At 61.6% G+C, this 26,021-nt stretch overlaps 3 protein-coding genes and 1 long non-coding RNA gene across 10 annotated transcripts in view; 3 read left to right on the top strand and 1 right to left on the bottom strand.

Moving 5' to 3' along the window:
• BCAS3 (BCAS3, microtubule associated cell migration factor) overlaps positions 1–3,964 on the top strand; it is a 707,187-nt gene extending 703,223 nt beyond the window's left edge. For 5 of the 6 annotated variants that reach the window (XM_025361460.1, XM_025361463.1, XM_025361464.1 and 2 more), the window contains one exon: positions 3,106–3,964. In XM_025361460.1, the coding sequence (XP_025217245.1) occupies positions 3,106–3,254 (149 nt within the window). In that variant the 3' untranslated portion in view covers positions 3,255–3,964. The remainder of the gene's footprint in view (positions 1–3,105) is intronic. The other variant, XM_025361465.1, reaches the window with a different exon arrangement.
• Positions 3,965–4,611: 647 nt separating this feature from the next.
• On the bottom strand, positions 4,612–10,666 carry LOC112610044. 2 transcript variants are annotated; one of them, XR_003116270.1, is made up of 2 exons: positions 10,300–10,666; positions 4,612–4,898 (listed from the first exon to the last, which is right to left on the bottom strand). It is a non-coding gene; the product is annotated as an uncharacterized LOC112610044 (long non-coding RNA). The 2 variants fall into 2 exon arrangements; XR_003116271.1 differs by having other exon boundaries at positions 10,099–10,666.
• Positions 10,667–10,924: 258 nt separating this feature from the next.
• Positions 10,925–20,441, top strand: TBX2 (T-box 2). The gene is made up of 7 exons (XM_025363309.1): positions 10,925–11,621; positions 12,733–13,000; positions 14,090–14,236; positions 15,428–15,504; positions 15,612–15,775; positions 16,196–16,830; positions 19,044–20,441. The coding sequence occupies exons 1-7, from the start codon at positions 11,227–11,229 to the stop codon at positions 19,494–19,496; spliced, it is 2,139 nt and encodes a 712-aa protein (XP_025219094.1). The 5' UTR covers positions 10,925–11,226; the 3' UTR covers positions 19,497–20,441.
• A 2,497-nt stretch (positions 20,442–22,938) lies between these two features.
• Positions 22,939–24,095, top strand: C16H17orf82 (chromosome 16 C17orf82 homolog). The gene is given in 2 exon segments (XM_025363310.1): positions 22,939–23,296; positions 23,299–24,095. Coding segments are annotated over 2 exon segments (945 nt in total). The 3' UTR covers positions 23,886–24,095.
• Positions 24,096–26,021: the final 1,926 nt, after the last annotated feature.

Below are 26,021 nucleotides of genomic sequence, written 5' to 3' on the forward strand. Positions count from 1 at the left end.
CTGCCCTGGGGCCAGCAAGCCACCGTTTCTTTCACTGTTAGTCTGTGTTGAAGAATGGGCCCCCACCTCCCCTTACCACATCTTTTATTCATTCATTCATTCATTCATGCTAGAAATGTTTAGGGCACCCATGATTTTCCAGGCCACTAGGGATACAGAGATAAGGCACAGAACCCCCCTGAGGGGGTCTCCTCTAGATGAGGAGACACATGGGAGGGTGAGGGGGCCTGGGCTAGGCGTCAGCATAGTGCAGGGTGGGGTCTGGCAGGCTCTGTGAGGGGGCAGGACGGGCTCACAGAGGAGTGGATACTGGTGCTAAGCTTTAGAAGATGAGTAGGTGTTCTGGGGCCCAGGGAGCCAGTGTAGGGCTTTTTAGAGCAATTTACATGAGCACAGGCCCAGAGGCCTAGAACCACCTGGATGGGTCCAAACACCACACAGCTTCATCACTTTCATGTCTCAGACATAATAACGGGTACCACTAGTGAGGGGTTGGCAGCAGGTCATGGGAAGGCCATTTCATAGTGCTGGGGAGTTCAGAGCTTGCCCTGGGAACTGTTAGGAGTGGTTGAAGGCTTCTACGCAGAGGAAAAGCAAGATGAGGGCCGTGCTGTAGACAGCCCACTCTGGCTTTGGCACAGGGCGGGTGACCTGGAGTCAGGAGACCGAGGCGCACAGTGCAGGCTTAGCCAGGGCAGAGGCAGAGGAGGGAGAAGTTCAGCAGAGCCTTGGTTACCCTGGGATGCAGGGACGAGGGAGGAATGCTGCCCCCATCCATCTTACCCAGGCCTAACTGACAAAGGGAAAGTTCGAACAAGGCACTCGGGCAGTCCCTGGCCCCCAAGAACAGCACATTCATCTTGTAAGCCCCCGGGCGGCTTTCCCTGCACTGTGGTGTGATGGGCTGGGGTGCGTCCATGAAGACTGATTGGTGGGACCACCGAAGCTGCTGGGGTATTTGCTGGGGGCCTATGCCAGGGGACGGTGGGGGTGCCATGCCTGGGCCTGGGCTCCCGTTTCCTGGCTTCCTTGGCAGTGTGGACATAGAGGCATTTTGCATCAAGGCTGTTGAAGCTGTCCCTGAGCTGTAAAAAGGGGCCAGCCTTCCCCATCCTGGTGGCCCTGCCTGCTTCTTCCTCGGGGGCCTTCTTCCTTAGGCCTGGCAGCCCGATCCTAAGGAAGCCCCTGCTTTTCTTGCTCCTGCCGGTGCTCTTCTCCCGCCCGCCTGGCCCTGCTGTCAGCGCCCCCTAGTGCCGGGCCGGCCGCGCATGAGGGCGGTGGTACCTCAGAGATCGCCCACAACTCGGCTTGCTTGTGGGGAAAGAAGGCAACAGAGGGGGCTCTTGGAATCTGAAGCTTCCACGTAGAATCCCCAGGGTCTACTCTTGGCTTTACCACCCTCTCCATCTCATAGCACGATGGCCTGTCGCCCCAAATTACGGTGATACTGAAGAAGGAGCAGGAAAAAAAGATCCTACCTGCCTTGTTTTCTATCCGTATCCAGATAGCTCTTGACTTTCCCAGGCAGCCAATGTCCCTTGGAGGTCAGGGACCATAGTCAGGCCCTCGGCCCCTGTCCACAGTCCCATCCCCCTACTTTCCCCAATTTGCCAAGAGGCCCTGGTGTCCCAGTGAACTGTCCCACCGAGACCCAGGCCACAGACGCGGCTGATGGATCCCAAGGGCCCCTCCCCCGACAAGGCCCAGGTGCCTGCCTCCTCCCCACTCCACTCTGTGGCCGCTGCAGGCCTGCAGAGAGTGGGGGTCAGTGGCTCGTTCCTGGCTGGCTGGTGCTGGCCGGCCCAGGAGTGAAGGCCGTGACCCCTTCATTCCCTAACCAGAGCCAGCTGTACTGCGCGTGTGGTGGCAGGAGGCCTGGGAGCGGTTGCAGGCTGAAGACCAAGGTCTCAAGCCAGACCAGATGAGTGCAACGTTTGTGCACATCTTGCTCTTTCAAATGACTGCTTTGAAGTCCTGCACTCCTGGGTGGACAGGCCAGACCCCCTCAGTCACAGGCAGGCGTTCCTTGGAGAAGGTTGCAGGTCTACATATCTTGGCTTGGGGCAGACACCAGGGACTGCCCAGTATGTCTGTGCCCACGTCAGAGCCCCCGGGGGAGCCTGAAAGGGAATCGGAACTGGCCACCTTCAGAAAGCCAAGAAGTCATTGGTTCTTCCTTACACTCAGCAAGCAGGGAATTCCGTTCCCAATCCACCTACCCCAGGACCTGACTTGGGTCCAGAGATGGTAGGACAGTTGAGGGGCCCATAGCTGAATGAGATGGGTCAAGCTGCCACATCTGAGATGGCGTGCAGGGCCAATATGGATGTGCAGGGCCAAGGAGGCAGAGGAGGAGGAGGGCAGGACTCCCTGCCTGCCCTTCAGGTTGATGCTGAGGGGCATCCAGGAGACTTGGGGCCCAAGAGGAAAGGAGAAAGGAGGCACCTCAGGCAAACAGGGGCCCTCTCTTCACTGGAGAAGGCCCCGCTTAAACCAGGCATCCTCTCCCAGGGAAACAGGACACTTGCCAGGAGGTGCCAAAGATGAGCCAAGACCTGGCCATCAGGCGGACTGTGTGGGTGAGCATGAGTGAACGAGTGAGTGGCAAAGCCAGGCAGAAGCTCCAGGCACAGGCAGGGTAGGAGAGAGGTGGGGACAGATCAGGCAGGGGCGCTGCAGGCCCTCTGGTGTCCTGGCTTCTCCCCACCTGCCTCCCCTGTAGAGCCAGGACAGGAGGCACTGTGGAGTTGGGGGCATGCTGGCTGAGCATGAGTGTGTGCAGGTGCGGGTACAGGCCTCGTGAAGAGCTGTGTCGTCCACACCCATTGTCAGGGTGGCCGTGCTTTGGGCCTAAAGGGCTTCCCGCAATAGGGAGACCATGCTCTCACACCGGAGTCTGCCAGCCAGGGGGCTTTCCCTCCCCTGGCTGAGCCTTCCTGTGACCTGAGCTGCCCCCTGCCCATCCAGGGAGCAGTGGGGATCCGCCTGTGGAAGGACACAAGTGAACCCAGAATGGTGCCTCAAGGCAGGCAGCCTGGCCCAGATGGTGCCCCCACTCCCCAGGCCCAACTCTAACCAGGCCTGGCCCTCTCCTGTGTCTTGCAGAACTTCAGCGAGAGGGAAGCATCGAGACTCTGAGTAACAGCTCAGGCTCCACCAGTGGCAGCATACCAAGAAACTTTGATGGCTACCGATCTCCGCTGCCCACCAATGAGAGCCAGCCCCTCAGCCTCTTCCCGACTGGCTTCCCGTAGGTACCAGCAATCTGCTTCTGACTGGCCAGGCCCCTCCCCTGCCGGAGGAGGGGAGAAGCCCCGCTCTGGTCCTACCCTCCAGTTTCTGCTCCTCCTTCATCAACCACCTTCCCCAAGCTTAGTGACAGCAGCCACCCGTCCTACCTGGATGGAGAAGAGACCCTTCTCCAAGCACCTCGGCGCACCTGCCCTCTGCCACACCTGTCGGTGGAGGCTGTGGCCAGGAGAGACTGCAGAAGCTCGGTCCCTGTGTATGTTTGCATATGACATCCTGCATTGGATCCGCTTTTGTATTTTTTAACCATACCCACGGTGGGGCGGGGAGGGGGGCCTGGAACAGTGACCAGATCTGGGGGCCTGAGTGGGGACAGAGTTGATGGTCCACCTGGCCATCTTGACCCTGAGTGGATAGTCACAGCCTCAGCTCACGTCTGTCTGTGACACGCTGCCCCCAGCTTCCCCTGGTCAGCCCCACTCCAGCACAGGGTGAACAGAGGCCCAGAGTACTAGGGAAGGAGGAAGGGAGGAGACGCCTCTTCTTCCTCCTTTCTTTCCCCATCTGTTCATGGGAAGAGTTTGTCTTTCTTATCTTTAAGCCCCTTTACCCTGGTCCTGTACTGATCAGTGAAGGAAACCGTGGTTACTGAGGCCCTGTCAAAAAGTGCACGTCTTGTCCAATAAATCACGCTGCAATTGGTGTCTATCCCTGAGTTGCTGGGGTCAGGGTCCTCTCCAAACGCTGAGCAGAGTCCTTTGGCCTGAGTGCCCAGGATCCCAACACCCCCTTTCATGTGCAGCTTGGGGGCAGAAGGAGTCAGTGGAGGGTTGGAATAGGAAGAACTTTTGTCCTGGAATTTGGATGGGGCCTGATTTAAGCCCATTCTCCAAGCATCTTGATTTAAGTCCATTCTCTAAGCATCTTGCCTGTTACCAGAGGTAGTGAGTTCTTGGGGTGCCACAGGGTTGGACCCTCCTCCCTGGGGATCAGGGCTTGCCATGTGCTGGTGGGTTGTTGTCGGGGGGAGAGTCTGGCAAAGCCTTACCTGGGGGGTGCCTTGTAATTGCTTCTCTTTTTAAACTCAGAAGATGGAAGGGTGGTCAGGTGAAGGTGGGTATCTCATGAAACCTGGCTGGAACCTTCAGATGACAAGTTCCTGATTTTGTCCCCCTGCCCCACCACCACCACTTCTGGACCTAAAGTCAGTGGCAACAAGGAAACAAGAACAGGGAGAACAAATGGTGCACTGAGCAGGAAGGAGACGAATGCTAGTCCTTTGTCCCTTTCCCTGGCCCACACTTCCCAGAGACCCCAGGGAGGCCTTGGAGAATGGAAGGAAACCCACAGAGCCAGGTGTGGTTTGGGTGAAGTTTAATGGAACAGCCATAGAAAAGTTGAGTTCACAAACAGGCCTTCCCATGCAACTGTCCAGCCAGAGCTGGGGCAGCTCCTGGGGACTCTGCCCGCCTCACACACACCCATCCCATCCATGGTGCCTGAGAGGCCTTCGTCTTCAGTACCCTTCACCAGATCAGTTGGGCATGTTGAGGGCAGAGGTGGAGGGTTGTTGAATCATACTAGGCTCTGTAAGCTAAAAAGATGATCCTGCATGGGGTGGCATAAGCCAGTCCCTCCTGCCTGGGCACCTGCAGGGAAGAAGTCACATGCCAGACTGAGGCATGCCGGGAACACTAGCCTGGCCCCAACAGTAGGGGGTGCTGGAGGAGCTGCAGCTTTTCCCCATCTTGCTGAATTATTGATGGGCCTGGCACTGCCCCTACCCCCAGCTACAGCCATGTTTCAGTCATGGGAATGAGGAGGAGCGTGCTACCAGGCTACCTGTGCATGCTGCCCGTGGCCTGTCTTCCTAGGGATGGCTTCAGCTGCCCTAGGAAGCATGAGCCCCTCTGAAACCACCCCAGGACACATGAATGTGGCAGAGACCTTGCTGCCAGGGGCTCTCTCAGCCATTCAGGGAACTGGCTGGCAGCTTACAGAGTCAGGAGTCCTCCCTGGCCTGGCCCTTCCCCTCCAGCGGGGCAAAACAGCTGTGGCCTCCCTCAGGCAGGGAAAGTGGTGGGTGTAGGGCTGGACTTGCCGGCTGAGCTTGCAGGACAATCTGGTTATTCATCTGCTTGAAGCCAGGGCAACTCTTTGAGTATGTGGGGGAAGGGTGAGGATAAGAGAGACCAGATAAGCTGGCCCCACAGCGGCTGCCACTGGAGCTCAGGTTATCAGAAAGGCCCTGGGCCTGGCCTCCGGCTAATTGGGGAGGTTATGAAGCCTGCCATAGCCTGTAATCAGCTGGAAGTGAGAGCTGGGCCCCAGGGTGGGGGACCTCACTGGCCACTGGCCCCAGAGCAGCCACTTCCTATCCTCTACAGATAACATCCAGGGCAATCTGGGACTCTCCCCCAGCCCCAGCAGACCTCATGGTGGCATCACCTGGGAGGGCATCAGAACATGAATCAAACTGTGGCTGGATCAGGGGACCTTTAGGAATCCATGTGACCTCCCGATCCTCTCAGCACTACCTGGTCAACAGGCAGCTTTTACTACGGACTTCCAATTTGATGAAGGAAAAATATCTTCATGATCTGGAAAGAGGCTGGTGGGAGCCAGCGTGACAACTGAAGGAGTGAGAGTACTGTCTGGGATGAGAAAAGGCCCGGAGGCCTGAGGCCAATTCAAGCACACAAGCTCCAACACCAGGGCCAGCCCCTCTGTAAACGAGCAGAGGCCAGGCCAGGCAGCCACCAGTCTGGAAGTGGATATGGTTTCTCAGTGATAATTTTTTATTTTCACAATTCAGGGACTCATGAAACTAGAAAGTACCTGAGAGTTCTGTTCGATCCTCATTTTTTGCAGATGACAAGCAAGCCTGAGCCCCAGAGAAGGGCAGGGCCTTGCCCAAGGTCACAAAGTCACACGCCTAGTGAGCTGATCCCTGTCTGCACCTGGCTGCTTAACACCCTGGCCAGTTCCCTTAGAGGGACCCAAATCTGAGCTGACCTCCTTGTCCTGTGCCCCTATCCCATCCAGGACGCTGACCCTGCTGACCCCCATGCGGACTCCATCAGGCTTCCTGCCCGGGCTGACTGAATTTGCAGCTGCTCCCTTGCCCCTGTGTAGTTGGAAGGCAGCCCCCTCACTGCAGACCTAGAACTGGAGGCTCTAGAGGCAAAGGGACAGTGCATCCTGTATGTCTCGAATTCAGAGCAAGAGCCCAGGGGAGGGTGGCAGCCCTGGCATCTCAGGATCACCTTGCTGTAGGAGCAGGGGTAGGCAGCTCAGCAGCACCAGCTTCTTAGGAGTGGGTTTGGACTTGCTCTCTCTAAGGTCCCAGGGTCCCATCCCAGCTCTGCCACCGGCAGGTACGTGGCCTTGGGTACATGACTGCACCTCTGGGGTTCAGGGTCCTCATGTGTAAAGGAGGGAGTAGAGGGGAGAGAGCAGCATGCCCTTCCCGGGGGCGCGACAGAGCGGAAGCAGGCAGAGAGGAAGCTGCGGATCCACAAGGCAAACCCATGGTTCCGGGGGAAGTTGACAGCCAGGCCAGGTGCCCCTTAGCAGGGATGGGGAGGGCGGAGGCGGCACAACGGGAGCCCGGATTGTGGCACGCCTTAACCACGCTGCTCCAGGAAATCCCGACCCGCTCCCAGCGAAAGCGTCTCCGAACGCGAACCCAGAGCCTGTGAGCGCGCCGGCAAGCCCCGCCCCTCTGTCGCAGGTGGGCCTGTCCTAGGGGGTCCTTCCTGCGCTCTACCCCGACTCTCAAGCCACTCAGTCGATCGCCCCGTTCACGCTCCCGTGATCCCAGACACCCATAACCATGATCTCGCCTCCATGCACATCCAACGCACGAAGGTTCACAGACGTGCACCTCACTTCTGCGGACCAGGTGTCCCAAGCGTACAGCCGCCACCCGCGGAACCGCGGCCCGGGGCCAGTGAGTCGTCTGCAGCTCCCCGGGTTACGGGATTCCCCAGAATTCTGGGAAAGTTACCCGAAGTCCATCGGGGATGCGGCCTTGTTTTTCGGCCGCGTGACCTCGCCCTCAGGTGCAGAACGACGCCCTTCCCGGGCCCACAGCTGCCAGGCTGGGCCTTGCCATCCCATGCGCCGGGGAAGACCAGGGACCGGGCCACACAGGCCGTGGCTGCAGAGGCGCTTCCGGGGCCACCCCGCGACCATGAGGGAGTCGAGCCGCCGGCTCTCCCCGCGTCCCCCTCCCCATCCTAGCCAGTTGGCCCGACCCTGCACGGGATAATTGGGACGGGAGGGAGGCGACGGGCGGGCTGCGGCTCCAGAGAGACTGCGCGCCTGTCAGCGGCAATTTGTTTAAGTGGACGGGACGGGACGGGCCGCTGCGGGCTGGGGTCACCGAGGCCGCGGCCCCCACCCCAGCCAGACCTGGGACCGCGGGGGAGCCCGGCCCGGCCGCTAAACGGGGCTGGCTGGCGCCAGGGCTCCGGGAGGTGCGGTCCGGCGGGGAAGCTGTGATGGGAAGCGACTCTGTCCAGGGAGTGTCCTTCACCCCCATACTCCCCACGTCCAGGCAGGGACCGACGCGCCCGGCGGCACCCTCCCAGCGGGCCCATAGCACGGGGCCACACACGTCCCCTGAGCTTAGCCTGGGCACATTCGTCTGCCACCTAGGGCTCCCAGTCTGCAGCCCGCGCCCCGACACTCGGACGCACGTCCGTAGCCGGCTCTGCCACGCGGCCGCACAGCCCGAGCTTCCTGCTGCCCACTGCCCGCGGGCTCACTCAACTCCAGCCCTGCACACAGAGAAGGAAGCGGCGGGGACCCCCTGCCACCTCGGAGGCTCAACCCGGGGAAGGCCCCAGCAATCCCCCTTAACCCTAAGAGGTGACGGGGCCGGAGGACGTAAGGGCAACCACGCCAGGCTCCCGACCGCGGCCCCACCCGGCCCAGGCAGTCCCCGCCCCCGCCCCCTTTCGCTGTTGCGGGAAGCGCTGGGCACACTGACCGCGCGCCACCGGCCGGAGCCCGCCCGACGCCCCGGCCGGAGACCGCCTGCGAGAGGGAGGGGCGGCCGAGCGCGCGTCCCCCGCCCGTCTGCGGGACCCGGCCGATGCGAAGTGACAGGGGCCGGAGCTTTGTTGTGGAGCCTCGGCCGCCTGGCGCCAGCCGCCCCCGCCCGCGCCCTCCCCCTCCAGCCCCGGGCGGCCAGCGAGGCGCCCCCCGAGGCCTCTTAAAGAAACACGCACACTCGGCCCCGGGGACTCCGCCAGGGACGCGGGTTCCTGGGAAGGGGGAGGGGGCCAGCCTAGGCGGGGGAGGGGCCCAGCGGGAGCCGCACGGCGCCGCTCCAGGGTCGCCCAGGCCTCCCCAGCGCCAGTTTTCGATGAGCTGGAGAGTTTGGCTGGGGGTCGCTACAGACTCTTCAGAGCGGCTGCAGCAGGACCTCAGAGTGATTGCGGGATCCTGGGGCGGGGCGAGCCGTGGGATCCTGGCCCCGGAAAGCCAGAGGGAAGGTCGGTGCCACTGTAGGTGGGGTCGCCGTCCCCAGATGCAGCGCTGCACTGTCGCCGCCAGGTTTCTCGGTCAAATAACCCAGGCCTGAGTGTTTCAAACTCTTCAGGCCTCGGACCCCTGGACCAGCTATGGATGGACTAATGAAATGTACTAATGTCTAAAGCGCACACATTTAGATGTACACATACTCTTACAAGGACAAAAGTATGTGTCTACACACACACACACACACACACACACACACACACGACTTTGCAAATGTATTCACGGATTCCTAGGCCGGTACCTGGGTTCCTGGCTAAGGAAATCTGCCCTGGTTATTATCTGGTCACTTCACCAGCTGCGCAAACGTGTCCACAACGGGTCCCTCCCCGAGGGGCCACATCTCGCCTAAGGTGGAGCCGGCAGGTATTTGCCTATGGAAAACTGCAATGGTTCCTGCCCCGACTGCGTAGACTGCGCAGCACGGAATCAAAGATTCGTTCTGGCCAGAGAGGAGGTACTAAGAGAGGAGCGACCCAGCCAAGAACGAGGTCGTGGAGAAAACCCTGTGGGGGCGGCGCTCACGTGCGGTGATGAGGAGTCGTGAGGCCCCTGGGGTCGGCACCGAAAAGTATGGAAAACGGTTGCAGAGGCCAAACTGCTTCCGTCAGTCCCGACTCCGCACTGCCAGGAGAGATCCGACCTTTAAACGCCGCTCCCAACGTTCAACAACGAGGTGCCCTGCGACCGGTGTGCGCAGCGGGCGGGCGCCTGCATGGGGCAATGTTGGATGTGGGATGTACGCGCCCACCACGCGGTTGTACGGGTGGGAATGTCACCCGTGGCTAGTGCATGCTCTGTCTTTTCCTTCGGAACACGACCTTCAGGAATCAGCCTGAGTGTTCGCGCCCGAGCCCGATTGGAAGCAGGTGCGTGGTCGCTTCACTCTCCCAGTGCACACCTTGAGTTACAGCTCTCGCTGCTTACAGAGGGCACCACACGGGCCCCGAAACACACACATACACATACCATCACTTCATGGGGGGGAAATACTGGGGCTGCCGGAAACAGAAGACGAAGACTGATCACGGAAGAGGGGGCTTCAATCACAGGTGCTCGCCGATACCCCAACTCCCGCACGCGTTACTCAGCACTCCTTAATTTAGGAGACGTGCACTTCCGAGAGATAAGAACAAACTCTAAAAAGGTGGTTGACAGAACGAAGAGAAGATACCGGTATTTTGGATGAAGGAGACTTTCGTCTCCGGTACCGGATAGGGCGAAAATTCGTTGGGTCGCGGGTGGAGAATCCGGGGTTCGCCCGCGCAGTGCCGCCCTGTGCTCAGGGAAAGGTGCGCTCACCTTCCTAGCCCCAGGACCGGCTCCTCCCGGCCGCTAGAAAGCTCAGGGCGGGGCCAGGGTCTGCGGAGAACTCCAGGTTCCTTCCGAGTCTTCCGGTGAAGGCGGGCGTGGGTAGGGGGTCCCCGCGTTCCCCCAGCGCAAGGCCGCGTCCCGCTCCCGCCCGCGTCGGCCCCAGCAGGGCTCGGCCATGGCTCCACTCACCAGCTCCCGCCACCTGGGATCCGCTCCTGGACCTCGGCCGCCCGAGCCTCCCGACTCGCCCGCCCACCGGCCTCGCTTTCCAGCGCCTGCAGTCTCTTTCCAGAGTGCAGGGACCCCCAGGCGGCGCCGCGACCGGGAGCTGGGTGGGAGGCCAGGCTGGGGCTCGGGCCAGAGCGGCCGGGCCTCCAGGCGCGGGAGAAGGAGGGCGCCCCCTCTCCTCACGGGGCCGTGTCAATGCTTTGCACTTGGGGCCGGCGTGCGGCTGCGGGTCCTTCCCCAAGGCCCCGGGACCCGGGCGCCCCTCGCCTCAGGCCCTTTCGGCGGGTCAGGTCGGCCCACCGCGCTCTCCAGCCCCGCGCAGGCAGCCACGGGCGCGGGCGGGCGGTGGGGGCCGGGGCAGGAGGAGGGGTCTCGGGGCCCGGCGGCCCGTCATTGGTTAATATTTTATTCTGTTGACATGTTTTCTTACTGCTGAGGCTTCCGACACCTTCTCCCAGGCCCCCCCTCCCGGCCGGAGCTTGGCCTGAGCTGTCAAAACCCCGCCCCCGGAGACCCACAATTGGTCCAAAAAGCGTAAAATCAGCAATCAAGGGGGGCCTGGCTCGTTAGCGCAGGGGATCCGAGCTGGGCAGGACATGTGAGATAGTCACAGTTTTCCAGAGATCACGACAAGATCTAACCAGTCGCGCGTGGTTCCCGGCGCCGGAGCGGGCCAGCCCAGCCCAGCCCGGCCCCGCGCAGAGCCCCCGCCGCCCCCGCGCACAGAGCCCAGTGCCCCTTGCGGTGCGCCGGACTGGGAGCCCGTAGGAGCAGCTGCGGCGCCAGCCACCCGGGTCGTCCGTCCTCCGCGCGCGCCGCCGCCCGGGCCGGGGGTCCGAGCCGCGCGCCCCCGGCCCCGGCCCCCGGGCGCCTGGGCCGGATGTCCCGATGAGAGAGCCGGCGCTGGCGGCCAGCGCCATGGCTTACCACCCGTTCCACGCGCCACGGCCCGCCGACTTCCCCATGTCCGCCTTTCTGGCGGCGGCGCAGCCCTCCTTCTTCCCGGCACTCGCGCTGCCGCCCGGCGCGCTGGCCAAGCCGCTGCCCGACCCGGGCCTGGCGGGGGCGGCGGCCGCGGCGGCGGCGGCGGCGGCAGCGGCCGAGGCGGGGCTGCACGTCTCGGCACTGGGCCCGCACCCGCCCGCCGCGCATCTGCGCTCGCTCAAGAGCCTGGAGCCCGAGGACGAGGTGGAGGACGACCCCAAGGTGACGCTGGAGGCCAAAGAGCTGTGGGACCAGTTCCACAAACTAGGCACGGAGATGGTCATCACCAAGTCCGGGAGGTAGGGCTGCCGGCCGGCTGGAGGGCGCGCGGGCGGGCGGGCGGGCTGCGGCACCGGACCTCACGGATCAGAGCAGAGCCGGGGACTCCTGGCTCCCGGCTCCCGGCTCCAGGCTCTGGCCCTGGCGCCACGCTTCGCTCCCACGGACAACCAAGTTGACTTTTCTCGTTTGGCACCGGAGCGATTTTTTTTTAAACGAAAACACTGAAATCCTCCGAATGAAATAAAACGAAAACACACTGCTAAAGAATAGCCGCAACAGTTCTGAGTCCCAGCGCGGAGGAGGCCCCGCGGCTTGGCCCTCGCGGTCTCCTCCGCCCCGCGCTCTCGCTCTTCTGTGTCCGGGTCAGTCTCCGAGCTCGGGAGAAATTCAACCTCTCCCAGACTCTGCTCCGATCCCGAAGCCCCTAGTGGGACCTGCGCCCCACTAGCCCCAGACCGGTCGCTCGGTTCCCGGCAGTGAGTCCCGGGTCAGCCGAGCCCTCCGCCTCACCCGGCTGGGAGCCCTTTCCCCACCGCGGAGATCCGAGCCCCGGACGCATACGCCGCCGCAGGCCTTAAAGCCAGAAGAAAGCAACAGCCCTAGCCCCTCCACCCTTCGACTCAGCCACCGAGAATCCAGGCCTCGGGTTCACCCTCTTCCCCCGAACGGCACGGCTAGGATGTCTGATCAGGCTCTGTAACCCAGTTCCCAATACAAACACCCTCCAAGTTTATTTCTGGGAGCTTTCGTCCCAAGTGGGTATTTCCCCTGAACGAATTTCGGGGAGATTCAGGAGAAGCGAGAATATTTCTAGAGGGCCTAGACTTCTCTCCTGGGCATCGGCTTTCATCTCAGATCAGGGAGAAAGAGGGTCCCCAGATCTGAGCACAGGGCCTAAGGGAGGCCGTTTAAGAGAGGGTCTGACAGGCAGAAATGGGATCTCCTGGGAGCAACAGCCACAGGTGGGGTCTTCCTGGCAGTGATGAGAGGGCAGAGCAGCCGACCACAGGGGAAACAGCCAGGCAGCAGCGGTGTGCGCAGCGAGGAGGGATAAATAAAGGAGGAGAGGGAAGCTCGGACCTAGAACAACTGGTTCCAATGGGATCTCCTCCCTTACCTCCCTCCCAGGCGGATGTTCCCCCCCTTCAAGGTGCGAGTCAGTGGCCTGGACAAGAAGGCCAAGTACATCCTGCTGATGGACATTGTGGCCGCTGACGATTGCCGCTATAAGTTCCACAACTCGCGCTGGATGGTGGCAGGCAAGGCCGACCCTGAGATGCCCAAACGCATGTACATCCACCCAGACAGCCCAGCCACTGGGGAGCAGTGGATGGCCAAGCCTGTGGCCTTCCACAAGCTGAAGCTGACCAACAACATCTCTGACAAGCACGGCTTCGTGAGTGTAGGGGCAGGGTGGGGACGGGGCGGGAGATTGTTGACCCAGCACTGCAGTTGAGCAGGAGAGCAGGGCGACAGGATCTCCCAGGAGGAAGCGCTGGGCAAACCCCCAGAGTGCCCTGCCCGGCTCACTGCCCTGTGGCCTACATGGGCTGGGCCTGGGCCCCAGGGCTCTCCTCTGCTAGCCTGGGAAATTGTGGGGTCGGTGGCTGGCAGCTCACAATCTCAGTTCGTCAGGCCGTGGAGGGCCCCTCCTAAGGTCAAGAGGGAGGCAAGTGCTGCCCCGACTGGGTCTGCAGTGCTGGGACACGGAAGTCACCCTGCTCTTGGCCTGTAGGTGCCCTTCTTGGAAGAACTGCCCATGACCTCAACTTGTCCATCACCCTTCCGCCAAGACCCGCGTCCCTGGCCCTCCCCCAAGACTAGGGGATTTAAAAGTTAAACCACCCTCCCCACCCACCCCCCAGCCTCCCTAAGACCTTTCCCTCCTCCCATAGGCAGATGCCCAACTAGGAGGAGAGGGTTTGGGGGTTCTCTCCATTTATGCCTGAGCAAGGCCCCAGCGAACGGGGGTGGGGGGTGTTTCATAGGGCAAAAGGAACTGCCCATTCTTGAGGTAGGGCAGTTGGTGAGCGCCAGAAGGTTGGACTCTCATCTCTGTGGGGTTAGGGGCTTAGCAGTGCCAGAAAGCAAGAGAGTATTAAGAGTGGAATTGTGGGGTTTTGGGGTTTTTTAATTTTTTTATTTTTTTTGCGGGGGGGGGGGATTGTTGTTTGGTTGGTTTTGGTTTTTGTTTGTTGTAGTTTTTGTTTTGTTTTTGCTATGTCTCATTTCTGTTTACCACCGGGAAAATTTTTTTAATGGCAAGAGAAAGAGAAGCTGTGAAAAAGAAAAGTGAGAGGAAAAGTAGAAGAAAAAGAATTTAGGGTGAGAAAAGAGCAGACAGGAGAAAATGGGGAAGGAGAAGAACCGAGAGAGAGAAAGAGAGAGAGAGAAGGAAATGGAGAGGGAGAGGTCAGGTACCCAAAGAATAGAAAAGCTCAGGCGGGGGCCAGCGACTACCGGCTGACCCCCGCCCTCCCTGCAGACCATCCTGAACTCCATGCACAAGTACCAGCCGCGCTTCCACATAGTGCGAGCCAACGACATCCTGAAGCTGCCGTACAGCACCTTCCGTACCTACGTGTTCCCAGAGACCGACTTCATCGCCGTCACTGCCTACCAGAATGACAAGGTGCGCGCGGCGGGCGGTGGGCTCAGCCCTTGCACTGACGCCCCTCAACACATGCAGGCCCAACCGTCTGTTCGTCGCCCCCGAAGCCCCCTGCACGGGATCCGCGCGCTTGCGGCCCGCCCCTGAGCACGGAGCCTCACATCCATACGCGCAGCACCCACGGAAGTCCTCAAGGCGCCCTCTCAAGCCCACCGCGCGCACACACAGGCTCCCCTGGGGCGAGCGAACAGCTGGGCCCTCGTTCGGGTGGAGATGTTTACTTAGCAATTAGCTGAGACTCCCGGCCCGCGCTGACATTTTTACATTCTATTCGTTTATTTCTTGGCTCAAGAATGAGAATGTAAATGAAGAGAGGGAGCCCGAAGCAATCTGCCCAAGCTCTACCGATGCTCGGAACCCAGGGCCCAGTTTTCACTCTCTCGGGGGAGCCAGAGGGTGGGACAGGTGACATAGCCCCCCAAAGCACCCCTGGCTACTGCTCTAGCTCAGTCCAGGCCCCAGACCCCTTGGGAGGCGCTTAGAGAATTTCCTTCCAATTTTCTGCTTGCGGCTTCTCCACCCTTGTTCTAGTGGGGCAGAGCATCACCCCTCTAGGCCTGTGCCTTTGTGTGCCACTGTCGAGTGAAAGAGAGGGAATGAGTGTCCGTGCCGGTCGTTGTGGCTTTGTGAACCAAGGTGTACGCCGGGCTGTGCGTGCTCCATTTGGGGCGTGTTGGATACCTGTGGAGGCGTGTGAATTCGTTTGGTTCTGTGGGCGCTTGTTCTGTCTGTGCATACTTGCGTGTGCGCGGGCCCGTGAGTGTGATTTGGCTTGGTGTGTACCTGCAGCCTTGCGTGTGAGCTGCAGTCTCTGTGCATGCCTGCTCGGGTGCGGAGTCGTTTAACTTGCGCAAGCCCGAGGGCGGCTGTGCATGCTTGGGCCGGTTCCGACACCGCGGCACAGCTTTAGGCCTATGTGGGCCTGTCTAGGGATAATTCCTCGAATGAAGTTTTTGGAGGACAGACCCCGTCGCTTTCCGCGAGGCCCTCCCACCGGTCTCAGCTCGGGGCGTCCCATCCCAGGCGGGTGGGTGCCAAGTGGACGCTCCCCGGGTCTTCCCTCTGCGGCCAGCAGTCGCTGACCTCGGGGTGCCCCCGACCAGGCTGGAAGAGCCACGGCCTGACTTAGCGCCGCCCCCTCGGTCCCCGCAGATCACGCAGCTGAAGATCGACAACAACCCGTTTGCCAAGGGCTTCCGGGACACCGGGAACGGCCGGCGGGAGAAAAGGTGAGGGGCGAGGACAGCAGCCCTGTGGCGGGTGCCTGCGGGAGCAGCGAGCAGGAGGGATGGAGGGATGGGCTCCTCGCTGACCAGCTCCCTCCGCTCATCCCCAGGAAGCAGCTGACGCTGCCGTCTCTGCGCTTGTACGAGGAGCACTGCAAACCCGAGCGCGATGGCGCGGAGTCGGACGCCTCGTCATGCGACCCTCCCCCAGCGCGGGAACCACCCACCTCTCCGGGCGCAGCGCCCAGTCCCCTACGCCTGCACCGGGCCCGAGGTGAGGGTCGGACCGGAGGGGGGGGGGGGGTGGTCCTCAGGTCGCTGGGCTGACCTTTTGCTGAGCCACCCGCTAATCTGAAAGGCCAGGAAGGAAGCGTCAGCGAGTGTCTGGGATGGGGTTTCCGTCCCGGGACTCCCCTACGAGGGCCGTTGCCGGTAGCCAGAAGATCCGGCCGGACTCCGAGCCTGCCCCCTTGGGCGCCGTGTAATTCTATGGCTGTAGGGTTTCCTCTCCAGGGCTTGGTTCCTTCCACTGTAAATCTGGGGTCTTGCATTAGGTGACCTGCAGCCGCCCCTTGCCCGACTGCAGCAGCTCCTCTGACTCGGCCTCCCCGTGAGCAGCCCTTTCCGAATGTCCCTGATCCTGCTCGTCGGCCTCAGCCCGGGCCCCTGTAACCCGCGCGCCCTCTCCCCGCAGCTGAGGAGAAGTCGTGCGCCGCGGACAGCGACCCGGAGCCTGAGCGGTTGAGCGAGGAGCGTGCGGGGGCGCCGCTAGGCCGCAGCCCGGCCCCAGACAGTGCCAGCCCCACTCGCTTGACCGAATCCGAGCGCGCCCGGGAGCGGCGCAGTCCCGAGAGGGGCAAGGAACCGGCCGAGAGCGGCGGGGACGGTCCGTTCGGCCTACGGAGCCTGGAGAAGGAGCGTGCTGAAGCTCGGAGGAAGGACGAGGGGCGAAAGGAGGCGGCTGAGGGGAAGGAGCCGGGCCTGGCGCCGCTGGTGGTGCAGACAGACAGTGCGTCCCCCCTGGGCGCGGGACACCTACCCGGCCTGGCCTTTTCCAGCCACTTGCACGGGCAGCAGTTCTTTGGGCCACTGGGAGCCGGCCAGCCGCTCTTCCTGCACCCTGGACAGTTCACCATGGGCCCTGGCGCCTTCTCCGCCATGGGCATGGGTCACCTGCTGGCCTCGGTGGCAGGCGGCGGCAACGGCGGAGGCGGCGGGCCTGGGACCGCCGCAGGGCTGGACGCAGGCGGGCTGGGTCCCGCGGCCAGCGCAGCAAGCACCGCCGCGCCCTTCCCGTTCCACCTCTCCCAGCACATGCTGGCATCTCAGGTAAGGCCTGTGACCCCACGGCAGCGCCAGCGAGGGAGAAGGCCCAGGGAGCTGGAGGCGGAGGCCAGCGGAGGGCCCGAGGGGTGCCAGGGTCCCTGGGAGCCTCTGGCAGGCAAGAACTTCATCCAGGGGAGGCCCCGGGACGCCCTTTAGGACACCTGGGTTCTGAGAGAGGAGGACTGTGTTGTAGGTCCAGGGGCTGGCCAGGGCGCCGCTTCTGACTCCCGTGTGACCTTTGGCAAGTCCCTGACCCTCTCTGGGTCTGCTTCTTTCCCTATAGTCCCAGCGAGGAGTGCGGTGCCCATCTAGACTCTTCTGACCCTCACAGACCAGGGCCGCCCCTGGCTTTTGTGAAGTCTTCTCTCCTGGCCTCAGGACATTTTTCTTGGGAACAAAGACCCTTGGCTCCCTGTCCATCCTGAAAGGCTAGGGTGGCCAGACAAAGGGAGGAGGAACATTTGCATTATTTTCTGAACAGTTGACCGCCAGCCCTCCCAGAGGTCTCTGGCCCCTCCTAGACCTTCAGTGAAGTCCTCTGTCCTGGCGGAGGACAAGGCTGGTCTTTCCCCTACCTTGAGTTCCCAGCACCCCCAGCCACATGTCAGGGGTGAGGACTCAGCTCCTCAGGCCCCATTGAAATTCCCAGCTCCCACGGGAGTGTTGATGAAATTGTGGCTGGGGGCACAGTAAGGAGATTCGATGGGACAGTGGCCTCTTTGGTTGCTTGGGTGGAATATTCCCTGTGGAAAGATTTGGAATCTCTTCATTCATTTTCTTCCCTCTGAGGTTTCTGGCAAATTGAACCCCTGAGATCTTATCTCAAGGGAAGGAAAATAGCAATTCAGGTCTGAGAAAGCTCCTTTGGTTCAGAAGCAAATATTTTAAAAGTTGGGTGGGGGGTGAGGCAGGCGATTCTGAAATGAGTTTTACACACAGCTCAGTGTTAGGGTGTGTGGGGTGTTTGAGGTATCACCATCACTCATCTAGGGCTCTGGGCTGGAGGGGGAGCCTTTGGAGAAAGGAGTTCAGGGGCCAGAGGTTTAATCTGCACCCCTGATTATTTGTGTATGTGAATGCCTCCTCCCCAGACAAACTGGTAATGGCCACCAGCATCACAGAGGTTGTGAGGAAGTCAGGGCTTCTAGACACAGCCTGGCCAACAGGTGCATGACCCGGGTGAGAATACCAGCACCTGGGAGGCATCTGTGTTTAGGGCTGCTGGTGGTTACATTCCCAGGCCAGTGCAGCCCATTCTAGACATCAGGTAGAGCCAAATCCCAAGACATCTGAAGCCTCCCTTTCTCCCAACCTGAGATGCCATGTTTGAAATGCCCAGTAGGACCTGACCCTCTCAGGAGGGTGTTTTCTCAGGCCTGATGAAGCTGCCCCTTTTCTTCTCCCTACTTGAGCCAGGCCTGAGGCTCCCTGGGAGCCCAGCGCAGTCATCAGCCCCCTGCCCTCGTCCCCATACCCACTGGCTCTGGGGAGTAAGCCATTATCTCAAAGGTCAGGCCGTTCACCAGCCAGACCTCATGAACTCAGGAAGGTGCTTGTCCAGGAGTTCCTGGCTCCTGTGCCCTTCACAGGCAAAGACTGCATTCCTTCCTCAGCTGCCAGTGAGGTGCTGCCAGGCGTTCCCTGTAGAACTTTCAGGCCAGTTTATGAACTGGTTGGCGCCTGTGCCCTCCTCCTGGCCCAGGCAGGAGAACCCTGAGCAGGTGAGCAGGCAGAAGGGGACTTTGCAAAGTGCCTTCCCCAGGGTGTGTGCCCTCAGCCCTTCAGAGCCTGCAGATAGGAAGGTGGTGAGGATACTGTTCTCAATGAGCAGAACCTCCAAGACACCCAAAGCTGCCTGTTTGCCACCTGGCCCTATGCCTGCCCCGTTTTCTCCCTCAAGGCCTTCACCCATGCTAGTGCAGTCACCTGGAATGTCCTTTCCATTACTCCTGCTGTAACACCCAGCACAGAACTTGATGGCAGGCCTTTGCATGGTAGCCTGAAGCGATCTCTCCCTTCTAAGTGGGTTTGGCCACAGGCACACTGGCTCATGCTCACCTGTGCTGCCTGTGGTTATGATTATGTGCGTTGTTGTTTTACATCCCTAAAACAGCAGGGCAAGGTGTCCAGGGGATAGCACCACCCCAGCACCCAGCCTACCTTCAGAAACACGTCAGGCAAGATGTCTAACCCTTGTCTTGTTCTGTTTCTTCCAGGGAATCCCAATGCCCACTTTCGGAGGCCTCTTCCCCTACCCTTACACCTACATGGCAGCAGCAGCCGCAGCCGCCTCTGCTTTGCCCGCCACTAGTGCTGCAGCTGCCGCCGCCGCAGCTGCCGGCTCCCTATCTCGGAGCCCCTTCCTGGGCAGTGCCCGGCCCCGACTGCGTTTCAGCCCCTATCAGATCCCGGTCACCATCCCGCCCAGCACTAGCCTCCTCACCACCGGGCTGGCCTCCGAGGGCTCCAAGGCTGCTGGCGGAAACAGCCGGGAGCCCAGCCCCCTGCCCGAGCTGGCTCTCCGAAAAGTAGGGGCCCCGTCCCGCGGTGCCCTGTCGCCCAGTGGCTCGGCCAAGGAGGCGGCCAATGAACTGCAGAGCATCCAGAGACTGGTGAGTGGGCTGGAGAGCCAGCGAGCCCTCTCCCCAGGCCGGGAGTCGCCCAAGTGAGGGGCTGCCCAGCTGCTCCCCTGCCACGCAGGCCACCCGGGCTGCCTGCCCCTGCTGCTTGGGACGTGTACAGCACAGAATGGGTATTTATTTAAATAAAGGAGAAAAGTGGGCTGCAGCAGCCGGAATAGAGCCTCGTCTGGCAAGTCGGGGCCTGGGACACTTCCCTGGGCCTCAACAAGGAATCAGGCTGCTGGAAACACAGTCACTTGGGAGCTGCTGGGCTAGGTCCAGATCGCTCCAGCGTCAAGGTGGCATCCGAGGGTGACTCTGGTCTTCCAGTGCGGTGGGAGAGGCCTCATCCAGGGCCCAGCGGTCCCGGCAGAAGCCAGAAGGTGCAGGGGCCAGGGGTGGGAGCATCGGAGGGAGTCCCAGAGCCCTGGGCCTTGGGCCTGGACCGCGTGAGAAAACTGGGTTGAGGGATGCTGGAGCCAGTTACACGACTGAAGTCAGTGTAGACCTGAGCTGGGAGGGAACCTGTTAGTCCCCCCACTTCTTCCCCAAGAGACAGGCACCCCTCCCAGCCCTGGGTCAGCAGAGGGAGTGGCACTTCTGCCTTGAGTCCCCAGGGGAAAAAAAAAAAAGATATTTATGAAATAAATGGTAATTTGTGTAAATAAGCTTTAAGGTTCCCAGAATACGCAAATTGGTATTAATTTATTCAAAGGTGTACATTGCTGTGTACATATATTTAGAGATTAACTCATACATTTAAAGTTTTTTTCATTTTACATGAGCATCTATATTGTACAGGGCTTGGGGGGCCTCGGCTGCGGGAGAAGGCCCTGAGCCCCAGAAGAGCCACCACCCCGCCGGCCCCTCGGCCCCTCCGCCCGGGTTTGACTCGCCCTGCCCGCGGGCTCCACCTCAGGTTTTCACTTTTCGCTCCGGAGCGAGAACGAAACGACAAAAACGCGAGAAAACAATAAAACGCTACAAAGCGAAGTGAACGGCGCTGTGCGCTCTGTGGGCCGCGCGGGGCTGGGGCGCTGTACGCGCGAAAGGAGGGACGAAAGGCGGGGACAAAAGGCTGCGCGCCCCTCGCTCGGCGACAGCTGCACCCCGGGGGCGGCAGAGCGGCAGGGCGTCTGGGGCGCTGGCTGAGCCGCGAGGCAGGGCGGCGCCGGCGCGGGACGCCCGCTGCGTCCCAGACCCGGGCGGGGCTCCCCCTGCCGGCCGCTCCGGCCGCTCCGCGCCACTGGCCTGGGCACCCACCCGGGCCGGGAGGTGAGCAGCCGAGCGGCCTGGACTCCTGGCTTCTGACTCCCTCTCCGGGAAACCACACTGGAAACGCATCTCCTTTCAATGCTTCTGGGTGGGTGGGCTGGGAGGATGGGTGCTCCTTGTCCGCCCTCTCCCTTCCGAGGAGGGGTTTGGCTGTGTCCCACCCGTACCGCCCTGCCAAATATCGCTTAGCCTAGAATTCTTTCCCCTCTCTCTGCCTCCTGAACCTCGAAGACAAACATTTCCTCCGCGTCAGGGCTGTTGGCTAGAGTGGCAAACTCTGGACTAAAGTTCTTACTTTAACTCATCTATCTAAATCCCTCTTGGGAAAGTGGGGAGTGGGGTCAGTGGGCTATTTCCATTCCTGCCTCACTTTCCCCTGTATAATAACGGGCTTGGCTGGGGTCTCTCCGTGGTCCCGCTGTGTCAGTCTCCATTAGGCTGGTCCTTCCCCGAGACCCACTCCTACGAGGACATCTGCCTCCCGCCCTGCGCCGGTGAGCTCCCCAGAGCCGCATCCTCCTCGCCCAGCTAGCAGGTGTCTCCAGACCGACTCCTAGCAGTGGGGGTGGGGAAGGGGTGGGAACTGGGCGGGCACCCCTTCAGCCCTGGGTCTGGTCGGTCACCGAGCACCCCACCTCCTTCCCAGTTCTCTTTAAGCCTTGGGGACCCCGAATGCCCTGCCCCAACAGGCTGCCCACCTTGGGCACTGCACAGGGTGGGGTTTGGGGAGGGTGCTGGCTTCCAAAACACCAAGGACGTTGAGATGGCGGGAGGGCGATGATGAAGATGGAATGAACAATTGGGCCCCCAGACGCCTAGATGCCTTCGTGGGCCGATACATTTGCAAGCAACCAGAGAGAGAACCAGGCCCGCCTCTTCAGGAGGGGGCTGCCCCCAGGCCACGCCGAATGCGGCTGGAGCGGGGAGAGGACTCAGCCAGTGCACGAGTGGGAGGTTGCAGTAGAACGTGTCCAAACCCCAGAGGGTGGGTTCTGGCTGAGACCTCAGACCTGCGGGAACCCGATGGGGACAGAGAAGCCCGTTTTCCAGCCTAAATAGAAGCTCGTGGGCAGCGCGTTTGCTGGAGGTCGCTTTGGGCTGAAACGCCTCGTACTCCTAGAGCAGGGGCGCGTTTGGTTCCCGCGGCTTCTCACTTTCAGCAGGACACTAGGAGGGCGACAAGAGTCGGCTGCGGGCCCGCGGCGGCCTGCGTACAGGGCTGCGAACACCAGGGGGCAGCACCGACCTAGGGTCGCAGGAGGGGCGCGGGCGCAGGCACCGGCGCGGGGGAGGCTGGTGGCTGCGAAGGCCAGGCGGGGCTGCCTCGTCGCGGCCGTTTTTGGGCCGCGTCGTTGCTGCAGCAACCCGAGTGGGGTGGGACTCCAGGGCCTCGAGATCCCCCACTCCACTCCAGCCGCCACCTCCCGCCTCACAGGTCCCCTCCGAGTCGCCCACCCGGTGCTCCGCCGGGCCCCAGCTGGTGGCCAGAGTTCGACTGCGGGCACCCGCGGCCGGCGGCTGGGCCTTGTCCTAGACAAAGGCTAGGCCACTCCCATGCCCAATTAAGCCACCCTCCTCCCCAGCCTCCCAGCCCTCATTGTCCCCAGGGTCGCCAATTAGCCCAGGCGCCCCGCGTACCCGCGGCTCCGGTGCCACAAGGCCTCCTTAACCCTTCAGGGCCTGGCTCGGGGTCCTTGGACGGCAGAGCCACCGGCACGCGCGTGGCAAGAGGGCCTGTGCTGGGGCAATGGCGATACCTACTGGCGGCCTAGCCTGTCGCCGCGGGCCCCCACGTGTAGGGCGTGTGAGATCTAAGAGGGAATTGTGCTTGTCGGTGTGGGGTGGCGCGTTCGATTCCCGGAGGAACTCGAAGACGGAGGGTGTGAGTGCGGGGGCTCCGAGAGACCCCCTAGCGGCGAAGCCGCACGGATTCCAAGGCCCCGCGGACCTCATTTCCTCTCGGGCTAATCGGAATCCGAGCCCTCAAGCCCTTCCTCCCCAACTCCCCCGCCGCTGCTGTGGAGAACCCGAGCCACCGGTGTGGCCTGGCCCTGCCCTTCCGAAGGGCGCAGCTCCCGGGCCCGCCTCCCCAGCTGACCGCGAACTCCCGCGCGGGATGCTCCTGGGGCGGGAGGGGCGCGCTCAGCCTCGCTCTCCCCGGGACTCCCAAGCTCAAGCGCCCCAGCTCGAGGCCCCGACCCCCTATTTCCCGATTATGGGACGGCCTCTTGAGGGACAGCCTCCACGAGCCCTGGATTTACACCCCAAGCCTGCCTTCCTCCGCTCTGGGAAGGACCCAAAATCCAGTCCCGCTTCCTCCCCCTCCATCGCTGTCCTTGGCTCCCAGGTGCGGAGCACCGGCGGTCAGGCGGGAGCCCGCAGGAGGCCGAGCGCTCCATGCTCGCAGGACTGGGCCGCAGCGGAGGGAGCCCCCGCGCTCTTGGGAGGGAGCCCGAGCTCCGGGTCCCCTGGGCACCGTCCCCGGAGCGCCTTCGGGGTGGAGGCTGGTCGCGGGGCGCTGAATGTGTCCGAGCACGCTCGGGGCGGTTTTGCCCTGGGACTTTCTTTTTGGCTCCCGGAGGCGCATATCTGTTCCTCCTATTGGATGGGGCCGGGGACCCCGAACCCACTCCGGAAGCACGGATTTCCAGAGCTGACGGCCGCGCCTCGTTTCCCGGCGAGTCCTCTTGGCAGCTCTTGCAGCTCCCCGCCGGGAGCACGAGTGGGAGCGAACCCAGAGCCCGCCCAGGCCTCGGGCCTCGGCAACTCCCCACAGGTCCACGAGATGGCGCTGCAGGCCAGGGCCCTGGCCGCGGCCTCACAGCCCGCCTCGGGCGAGAGCGGGAGGTAGACTGGGGACCCGGGCAAGCGGGGCACGGAGGAGCAGCCACGGACGCACGCAGAGCCGGGTCCGGAGCCTGGCACAGGCCGCCGAGGGACCGAAGGACTGCGGGGCTGCGGACACGCGGAGCGGAGGGCTTGAGGCTCGGGGTGGGGCCTTCTCCCCTGCTGCCGGGACCGCCGGGCATCGCCAGCTCGGTGACCTTCCAGGCTGCTGCAGATCCCGGCGTGTCCTCTTCTGCGCGCCAGCGGGGCTGGGCCCTCGCGTTCTCTCTGCCGGGAGGGAGCTGCCGGCCTCCGGCCTCCCAGGCTCCTCCGTAGGGGGCTGTGGCTGAGATCCGCAGGGGGCGGGCCGCACGGCCCTGGGAGCGCGGGGCCCACTCCACGGTGAGGACTTGGGGGCGGGATAGGGGAAGGATCGGCGGGGATCCGGCGCTCCTCTCGCGGAGAGGGACCCCTCGGCTCCAACCCGCCCTCCTCACCACCCTTACGCGTTTCTTCAGGGTGGGGTCTTCAGGGTTGAGGGCAGGATGTGCCCTGTGGAGCTGCTCACCTAAGTTCCTGCCTCCGTAGGGGAGGCTTTGGGCTGCGTTATTCCAGCGGGACGTGGTGGGGACTGGGGAGGTGGTGGGGACTGGGGAGGGCCCAGGGGTCAGCCTGAGACTCTCGCCCTTGGATTAAAAGCCACTAAGGCTCTGGGTTAGGTCTGAATAGGGGGCAGGGGATGTAAGACCCGTTGGCTGGGGAATGCCAGAGTTGGAGGGGGTGGAGCTTAGAAGCCAGCTGACCCTTTATGTCCCCAGATGAGCTCTGGCACCCTCAGAGATTAACCCTACACAGGTTTCCTAAGGGCACACGGCTAGAAAGCAGCCCGGTTAACACCAGTCGAGGGTCATTTCCGCTGCGATACAGTCACTGGCTGGGTGATGGGACCCAGGCCAGATGTCGTACCTGCACTGGGCTCTCAGCTCTTTTCTCTTAGAATAGGACCAAATCTTTGGTGATTTAATAATTATCTACACGCTCATCTATGGCTGAAGCAGCTGCTTGGTAGGAAAACTGGATAGGTACAAGGTCGAACTCTGCCTCTAGAGCTGTGAGTGCCCTCCAAAAATGTGACTTTATTCTCTGGGCTGCAGAAGCCTCATCTGCAAAATGAGTAGTTTGGACTAAAATCAAGTTGATCTGCAAATGGCCAGTTGACCTGGGTCCAGTTTCCAGTGACCCCTGTCCCACCCCCAGCCTCAACTGCTTTAGACAAGAGCCATGTTCCCATTTAATGCTTAAGGAACCTGAGCCAGAGGGATAGGCAGAGTCACAGACCTTGAGGACCTTCGCCAAGATTCTTGGGGTGGGGGGCTGGGTTGGTGGCCTGGATGAATTCTCAATTAGGAAATTGCATTCTAGGTTCCAGTTGCCTCCATTCCCTGTGGGGTGTGGTTGTCACTCACAGCTTGGCCTTCTACCTCAAGCAAGCTGCTTTTGGAGAGAGGCAGACTAGTGGGTTGTGGGCGGGGGTTGGGGGGTGACTTTATTGCCCAGCACCACAATTTGTTGACTGTGTGTAACTTCTTCCCAAAGAGAGACCCCAAAGAGAGAAAGGGATACCAGTGAAGGCCATTCAGGCACCCATGTTTAAGCGGGTCCCCCAGGCTAATTTCTTTCTTGTGAGGAAGCCTTCATGACAGCCAACGCACTTTCACATGTGGCCTCTCCCCAGCCCTCACTGGCGGGGTGGAGACTGTGAGTCCCCATTTCACAGACACGACATTGGGGTTCAGAGAAATGAAGTGAGGTGCCCGAGGCCATCCAGTAAATAAAGGACAAAGCTCTTTCGCAATCCCTTGGGCCTGGCCCTTGGAAACTGATGAAGTGATGATGGGTGAGAGTCAGGCTTGCAGCAGGAAAAGGGCAAACAGGGCAGGGGAGGAGTGCCCGGATGTCCTGGCCAGGAGGTGTGTCCGTGGGAGAAGCAGCCTGGCTCAGAGCCCAAGTCCAGCAGGCCGGGGGAAGGGTGGCCTCATGGCTCCAGTCAGCCCAGCTGGGCCTGCAGGGACCCCTGGTCAGGGCAGGGGCTTTTCGGGGTAAAACACTAACAGGGGCGTTGAGAGAATTACCCGGGGGGAGGGGGGTGCATCCTGTGCTTAGCTTAGGGCGTGGCTCATGTTCCCTCTCAATTTTATTTATTTCTATCCCAAAGAGAACAAGCAGGATGTCCTCTGGCCCCATGGTGCCTGCTCCTCAGCCCAACAGGAGCAGCTGTGGAATAGCCACTGTGTGCTTAACATACACGCAGACATTTGATTTAATTCTCAGCACTGGGCGGTTGGTATCATTATCTCCATTTTACAGAGGAGAAAATGGCCCAAGGTCATAGAGCATCTAAGAAGCAGGTCACAGGCCCACACCAGACTGTGGCCGACCCCAGGCCTGTGTCCCTTCCTGGAACCTGGTGTT

This window comes from Theropithecus gelada, chromosome 16 (genome assembly GCF_003255815.1).
Source record: "Theropithecus gelada isolate Dixy chromosome 16, Tgel_1.0, whole genome shotgun sequence".
NCBI lineage: Eukaryota > Metazoa > Chordata > Mammalia > Primates > Cercopithecidae > Theropithecus > Theropithecus gelada.